Below are 8,347 nucleotides of genomic sequence, written 5' to 3'. Positions count from 1 at the left end.
AAACAAACAAAAAGTTAGTTAGTTAGTTGAAACAAATTTTGAAAAGATAAGAAGTTAGGAAGTTAGAAAAGATATTTTGAGAAGATATTTTTGAAAAAGATAAGATAAGAAGATATTTTTGAAAAGATATGATTAAAATTAGTTTTGAAAAAGATTTGATTTTTAAAATCTCAATTAATGACTTGGTTCATAAGAAATCACAAGATATGATTCTAGAACTTAAAGTTTGAATCTTTCTTAACAAGCAAGTAACAAACTTCAAATTTTTTAATCAAAACATTAATTGATTAGTTATTTTCGAAATTTTTATATAAAAATAAGAAAAAGATTTTGAAAAATATTTTTGAAATTTTCGAAAATAGCTAATAATTTTGAAAAAGATTTGATTTTTGAAAAAGATTTTGAAAAAGATAAGATTTTCAAATTGAAAATTTGATTTGACTCATTGGCAACAACTTTGATTTTTAAAATTTTTGAAAAAGTCAACTCAAATTTTCGAATTTGATGAGAGAAAAAGGGAAAGATAATTTTTTTGATTTTTGAATTTTTATGATGCAAGAGAAAAACATGAAAATTATGCAATGCATGAAATTTTTAGATCAAAACATGTGATGCATGCAAGAATGCTATGAATGTCAAGATGAACACCAAGAACACTTTGAAGATCATGATGAACATCAAGAACACATTTTTGAAAAATCTTTAATGCAAGGAAAACATGCAAGACACCAAACTTAGAATTCTTTAATGCTTAGACACTAAGAATTCAAGAATGCATATGAAAAACACTATATAACACAAAACAAACAAATCATCAAGATCAAACAAGAAGACTTACCAAGAACAACTTGAAGATCATGAAGAACACTATTAATGCATGAATTTTCGAAAAAAATGCAAGATGCACATGCAATTGACACCAAACTTATGACATGACTCATGACTCAAACAAGAAACAGAAAAATATTTTTGATTTTTATGATTTTCTAATTTTTTTGGATTTTTGTATAATTTTTTTTTGAAAACATTTGGGAAAAAGGAAGTAATGAATTCATAGTCCTCAATCAAAATCCTGGGAATTAGACATGGCTTCATGGCCAGTCAAGCTAAAATATGTTATATGAAACACTAGAATTCATTCTTAAAATTTTTGAAGAAAAATATATTTTTGAAAACATTTTTTTTTTTCGAAAATAAGTGAGAAATTTTTGAAAGATTTTTGAAAAATTTTTGAAAACAAAACAAAAAGAAAATTACCTAATCTGAGCAACAAGATGAACCGTCAGTTGTCCAAACACGAACAATCCCCGGCAACGGCGCCAAAAACTTGGTGGACGAAATTGTGTTCCATGTTCTTTGTACTTGTATGAGAGTAACAATATATAATTGTATTGAATCCTCATTGTGGCTCTATGTGTGGACACAACTCCGTTCAACTAACCAGCAAGTGTACTGGGTCGTCCAAGTAATAAACCTTACGTGAGTAAGGGTCGATCCCACAGAGATTGTTGGTATGAAGCAAGCTATGGTCACCTTGCAAATCTCAGTCAGGCGGATTTAAACATGATATTTTATTAGATTAAAATAAACAATAAAAGGGATAGAGATACTTATGTAGATTTATTGGCAGGAATTTCAGATAAGCGAATGGAGATGCTTTTCGTTCCTCTGAATCTCTGCTTTCCTGCTATCTTCATCCAATCAGTCTTACTCCTTTCTATGGCTGGCTTTATGTGATACATCACCACTGTCAATGGCTACTTTCGGTCATCTCTCGGGAAAATGATCCAATGCCCTGTCACGGCACGGCTAATCGTCTGGAGGCATCACCTTTGTCAATGGCTTCATCTTATCCTCTCAGTGAATAATCTGCTCACGCACCCTGTCACGGCACGACTATTCATCTGTCGGTTCTCGATCATGCTGGAATAGGATTTACTATCCTTTTGCGTCTGTCACTAACGCCCTGCAATCGCGAGTTCGGAGCTCGTCACAGTCATTCAATCATTGAATCCTACTCGGAATACCACAGACAAGGTTTAGACCTTCCGGATTCTCTTGAATGCCGCCATCATTCTAGCTTACGCCACGAAGATTCTGGTTAGGAGATCTAAGAGATACTCATTCTAGCTTAATTCATGTAGAACAGAAGTGTTTGTCAGGCACGCGTTCATAAGGGGAGAAGGATGATGAGCGTCACACATAATCATCACCTTCATCACGTTCTTGGGTGCGAATGGATATCTTAGAAGATAAATAAGAAGAATTAAATAGAAAACAGTAGTACTTGCATTAATCTTTGAGGAACAGCAGAGCTCCACACCTTAATCTATGGAGTGTAGAAACTCTACCGTTGAAAATACATAAGTGAAGGTCCAGGCATGGCCGAGATGGCCAGCCCCCTAAAACGTGATCAAAGGATTCTAAGGTAATCCAAAGATCCAAAGATGCCTAATACAATAGTAAGAGGTCCTATTTATAATAAACTAGTCACTAGGGTTTACATGAGTAAGTAATTGATGCATAAATCCACTTCCTGGGCCCACTTGATGTGTGTTTGGGCTGAGCCTGAGTGTTGCACATGCAGAGGCCATTTGTGGAGTTGAACGCCAGTTTCTGTGCCAGTTTGGGCGTTCAACTCTGGTTTTGGATCATTTTCTGGCGCTGGACGCCAGATTTGGGCAGAAGGCTGGCGTTGAACGCCAGTTTACGTTGTCTATTCTTGGCCAAAGTATGGACTATTATACATTTCTGGAAAGCCCTGGATGTCTACTTTCCAACGCAATTGGAAGCGCGCCATTTCGAGTTCTGTAGCTCCAGAAAATCCACTTTGAGTGCAGGGAGGTCAGAATCCAACAGCATCAGCAGTCCTTTTTCAACCTCTGAATCTGATTTCTGCTCAAGTCCCTCAATTTCAGCCAGAAAATACCTGAAATCACAGAAAAACACACAAACTCATAGTAAAGTCCAGAAATGTGAATTTAACACAAAATCTATTAAAAACATCCCTAAAAGTAACTAGATCCTACTAAAAACATACTAAAAACAATGCCAAAAAGCGTATAAATTATCCGCTCATCACTTATACATAGGGAAGCTAGTAGCGAACACTTGAATAGTTGTGAAGTTAGCCCAAGTGTTGTTGACATGACGGTGTACTTTTTCATTTTCAGATTTAGAAATCCTAGAGGCTCGAAACCAAGTCGGGCCATACTTGCGCTCGATAAAAGGAGCAAATTTGAGTTCTTCATTTTGGAAGGACTTAGAATTATAAAGCTTGGTGAAAACCTCCTAAAACAAATCTCTCATAGTGGAACCAGGAAATTTAGGTTTCAACACTGACAACATATTGCCTTTGATGCGCTGTGTTGTTGCAAGTGGAGCGTCATCAACAAGCATGAACTTCTGAAAGACAGTATTCAACCACAATTGAAAATACCAAAGTGGACTCTAGCACTACGAGGAGTCTCTTGCACAGACTCTTAATCATCTGGCCTAATTCATCATATTAATTGCCTAAAAGGAGTTTGGTCAGGCAATAGCTCAATGTGACTTCATGATAAAGCATAGCCAAGGGCTGATGAAGTTTTTGCATAGTCACACTATGCGAACAGAAGACTATCCCATTTAGCCAAAAGCACAGGAAGGTGATGTGTTCTTCGACAGTGTCAGGGTCATTACCTTGCCCCATGTTGTTTTTGACAAATTTCCCATAGACTGGATTGTTCCAATTGACATCATATTCTTTGGTTGGCTTTAATTCAAGAGTGATCTTGGTTCCAGACTTTCAGTAGGGGAAAGACATGTAATAGCAGTGATGTCGAACAACGTTGGACCTACCATTCCACATGGGAGGTGTAAATTGCTAGTTGTTTGACTCCAGAAATAAAGGATTGCTCTGATCATCCAATGATGGGTGGTGAGTGGATACTGCGACAATCAAATAAGGTCATATATGCCTTTCAAAATCTAGAAATATTTTTTGTGTGACTCAAGTCTTTTAAACCAAGTTAAGAAGTTAGTGTTCTTGAAAGAGATTTTAGCGTTGTTTTGAAAACCACGAGTGACATCATCGAAAGGGAGCCATATACATGTCACTCTTTATCAATAGTTCTTGATTTGGCAAAGTTGGAAAGAAAGGTAAGACTCCATTGATACGCAAAAAAGGCAGATGAGGACTTAGAAAGAAATGCACATGATCTTCAATAGCATAAGGAAAAATAATTTTGTCTATGTTGGTAGTATCGATAGGATTCTCGATGATGGTATCTAAATCTCTTGATAAAACCTTGAGATTGGTGCTTGAGGTTTCCCCAGTTGGTTCCTTCTCTTTTCTTGATGTTTCGATTGCCTTTTCATATAGGAAAAGTATATAGAACCAACTAATAGCCAAGAATGGAACAACATAATTAATTTAAATTAGTTTTATTAATTTATAATTTAATTTATTTTTTAAATTATTGTTGACCACATTCAAAACATGAGGGAAGATACGCTAGTGATAGGAGAGAATCACGGAACAGATGCGCTGAGCATTCAAGCTCACTACCCTGGGTTACCCTTTCCAACTAGCGCCATCATTCTTTTTCTCTCCTCCAAGAAGCATAGCCGCCTAGCTCCTCCACCATCTTCACCCAATCACTCAAGCTGTGTCGCCGTCGTCACTCCTCAACCGTGCGGGCCACTTTTCATTCACTAAGAAGCCGCCGTTGGTGCAACACGTCCCCGGAAGCCTTGAATGCATGTCACATTGATCATCATCACTTGCTTGAGACCGTCCTTGCTTTTCCACTGTGCGTGCCACTTTTACTCTAAAAAAAAGAAGTGGTCGTGGCGGCGCAAATATTCGGGAAAAAAAGTCTCCATGGAACGCTCAAATCCGGAAGGGAAACCAAATAGCACAGTGATCAATGCTAGTGAAGGCAATGATGAATTGAATGACGATGGCGTTGTTAATCAAGAGGGTTCCTTGGTATGTTGTATGTTGTATATGTTAGTCTTGAATTGCATGAGGTTTTATGAGAATGTGAAATGTGAATGTTTCTTTTCCATGTTTTTTAGATGTTTCTTTAATTTTTTTCTTTGAAAAAAATGTGGCACACCTACGTTGCTAGTGGACATGTTAATAAGGTATGATTGTAATTGAATACATTGGGTTGCGGAAAAAGGCTATGCTTAGCTAATGTCATTGATACAAAAAATTCCAATAGAGATAGACATAGATAGTGGATATAGAAATTAATTAGGTTGTGTGGAAGACATGTAAGTTCTATGTTAGAAAAGACAAAATTATTGGTAGTTTATACTGCTCCTAAATGTGCGAATAGTCCAAGATCCATTTCAATCTCACTGTGTTGTCCGTCTATGTCACAATGCATGCAATCAACTACATCTTGTTAATGATTCATTGATTCCTAATAGAATTTTTATTAAAATGTGTGTTGTGAAGGCTTCTTATTCATGGTAATTAGATGTTTGTTACATTGATTAATTTTTGGAAAAATCTGGAGAAATAATGTGGTTAGATGAGATAGTCATAAAGTCTGCTTGAGTGCTATATGTGTTTCCATTTTTTTGTTGATATGTTTTATTGGATTGCTTCATTATATAGTAATGGTCATAAGTGGATTAAAATTTTGTCCCCATTGTCTTTAATTGAAGGTCGACGAAATCACCGACGTCATGGTGATGAGAAATGATGAGTTGGATTTAAGACACGAGGTTTGAATTATTCCTTATTGTGTGTTAGCACGTTATAGTTACCACTTTGATACTATCTTTCATTTCTATTTGGTTCTGTGAATTGGCTTTACAGTTGCCGGATCATAGTGGGCTCAGTGAAGCGGAAATTCCAGTCATAGGAATGAGTTTTGATTCGCTGCCTTTGGCACAGGAGTTTTATGCAAATTATGCAAAGAAATTGGGGTTTGTAACTAAAGTCAGGAATACGAACTTTGACAAGACGCGGAAGGACGCAAAGATACCCATTAATCAATCTCTTCACTGCACTCGAGAGGGTTATCGAGAATCTCATGTTAAGGTAGCAACTCGGTCAAACAGAATAACAGCCACGAGATGCAAAGCAAGAATGTATGTCATGCTGGACAGGGAGAAGGAATGTTAGGTTGTGTCTAGGGTAGAATTGAGGCATTCTCATCCCTGTTCAGCTGAGAAAGCTGTCCACTATCATGAGTACCGGGAGCTGACCAAGCATGCCAAGTACGTCATTACAGATAACGACGAGGCTGGCATAAGACCCAACAAGACGTATCTAGCACTGGCAAACGAAGTTGGTGGGCCTTCAAAACTGAGTTTCTCAGAAAAGGATGTCAAAAATTACATCACACGTAATCTCCGATGCTCCGATGACAATGAGGACTTCCAAGGGATGATGAATTATTTCGTTCGAATGAAGGAGATCAATCCCAACTTCTTTTATGCCATAGATGTTGATGATGATAATAAATTTAAGAGTGCACTCTGGGTAGATGCAAGGTGCAGGGCTTCGTATGAATATTACGGAGATGTGGTGTCGTTTGACACCACATACAGAAGAAACAGGTCTGTATACGTATTGGTGAATTGCAAGAGCAGTTATTTCTTAAATTTGTCATGTTACCTTACATTTGCTTTTGCTGTATTCTCAGGCATGGTCTACCATTTGCATCCTTTATCGGTGTAAACCACCATGGGAAGTCTACTCTTCTTGGCTGTGCTTTACTAGGCAATGAGGAGATCCCTAGTTTCGAGTGGGTGTTCACGCAGTGGGTGAGATGCATTGGGACTGCGCCAAAGGGGATCATCACTGACCAGTGCAAGGCAATGGCTGGTGCTATAAGGAAGGTCCTACCTGATACTGTCCACAGATGGTGCATTTGGCACATAATGAAGAAAACACAATTCAAGCTCGGTGGCTACACTAGGTACGGAGAATTGAGTGCAATGATGAATCACATTGTGTATAACTCTCCTTCGAGTGAATCGTTTGAAGTTGATTGGGCTGCTTTCATCAAAGAATTTGCGTTAGGCCAGAACAGATGGTTAGCAGGTCCGTGATCATTAAATTAAATCCCGTCTGTTGGTTTCATGTTGCCTATTTATTCATTTAATTTTATTACTGTCGGTTGTTTCCGTTCTTGGGTTTTTTCCTTAATAAATGTAACTGAATTTTCTACCTTGTTAGTCAGTGGATGTTCTTTTCAATACACGTACTGATGTTTCTTTTCATAGTGTGTCTGGATGTTTTTTTTTATTTGTTTTATCGGTGCTTTGTAAGCTGTCATCCTGTTGGGTATAAGCGACACTCTTATGCTATTTTTTTTCTTGTGCAGATCTTTATGCGAATCGACGTAAGTGGTTGCCAATATTCTTCAAGACTGAATTTTGGGCCGGCATGAGGAGTACACAACGGAGTGAACAGCATGCACGCATTCTATGGTGGATACCTGCATTGCAAGAGTGGGTTGGTTCAGTTCGTCCATAAATACGATAATGTGCTTGGAACCAAGGAGCAAAAGGAACTTGAAGATGATGCTGCGGACTCGAAAGGAGCCATCCCATGTATAGGGAGCACAGGCATTGAGCGACAGTTTCAACAGGAATATACGAGTAATATGTTCCGGACCCTTCAGTTGGAGGTAAGGAAAAAAAACCGATTGTGTGGTTCGATCAACTGAACAAAAAGGAGATACAATTTCTATTAAAGTGGACGAGCAGAAGGTATTTTGGGGGAAGCCTGTCTACCATACTTTTATAGTACAGTTTGACCCCTTGAGTCAAAAGAGTCGGTGCGAGTGCAACAAATTTGAATCCGTTGGTATATTGTGTTACCACATCTTTGCGGTGTGGTCATACTATAGAGTTGACACAGTACCGAGCTGCTATGTTCTTCCTCGATGGAGTAAGAATGTCATCCGCAAGTACACTTACATTAAGAGTATCCATGACGTGGCTCGGAGTAATGAAAGCCACAATATGTTCAGGCAACTGTGTTCGGAGTTCTATAACGTTGCTCAGGAGTTTGTTGCTTGTGAAGAAGAAGCAACCATCTTGTGAGCTGCCCTTTCGGATGCAAAGTCCAGGCTGACTGATCACCGTGCCAGCATGCGTTTCACTACTCTTGATGGGACTCAGAATACGATTCCCACACAGAGCACATGCGGTGTTATTTTACATGACATATAGGGACCCTCAAGGGTTAAAACCAAAGGACGACCGAAGAGTAAGAGACTTGGAGCAGAGTTGGACAAGTCAATTAAGAAGTCAATGGAAAAAAGGAAGAGGAAATCACAACCAGTATGTGTCAGGAGTGACGTCTATGTTAAATTTTTTATACCCAATGGTGTTC

The 8,347-nt window shown here is 38.1% G+C and overlaps 1 protein-coding gene across 1 annotated transcript; it reads left to right on the top strand.

The window, feature by feature from the left end:
• Window positions 1-4,864: 4,864 nt before the first annotated feature.
• On the top strand, window positions 4,865-7,056 carry LOC107620194 (protein FAR1-RELATED SEQUENCE 5-like). Its single transcript, XM_016322395.1, has 5 exons — window positions 4,865-4,972; window positions 5,662-5,721; window positions 5,816-6,119; window positions 6,168-6,561; window positions 6,648-7,056. The coding sequence occupies exons 1-5, from the start codon at window positions 4,865-4,867 to the stop codon at window positions 7,054-7,056; spliced, it is 1,275 nt and encodes a 424-aa protein (XP_016177881.1).
• The last annotated feature ends 1,291 nt before the right edge of the window (window positions 7,057-8,347 follow it).

The sequence above is a fragment of the Arachis ipaensis genome, chromosome B10 (genome assembly GCF_059453495.1).
Source record: "Arachis ipaensis isolate K30076 ecotype BB chromosome B10, ASM5945349v1, whole genome shotgun sequence".
In the NCBI taxonomy this organism is placed as follows: domain Eukaryota; kingdom Viridiplantae; phylum Streptophyta; class Magnoliopsida; order Fabales; family Fabaceae; genus Arachis; species Arachis ipaensis.
Note: the sequence above shows the minus strand (reverse complement) of the source record. Positions and strands in the feature narration are given on the sequence as shown.

What these genes read in the sequence shown, in the direction of transcription:
- LOC107620194 (XM_016322395.1), top strand. Translation starts at nt 4,865, where the DNA reads ATGGAACGCTCAAATCCGGAAGGGAAACCAAATAGCACAGTGATCAAT. An exon ending in AGTTGGATTTAAGACACGAG is followed by an intron (nt 5,722 to 5,815) that starts GTTTGAATTATT and finishes TTGGCTTTACAG; the next exon opens with TTGCCGGATCATAGTGGGCT. An exon ending in GCTGGACAGGGAGAAGGAAT is followed by an intron (nt 6,120 to 6,167) that starts GTTAGGTTGTGT and finishes ATCCCTGTTCAG; the next exon opens with CTGAGAAAGCTGTCCACTAT.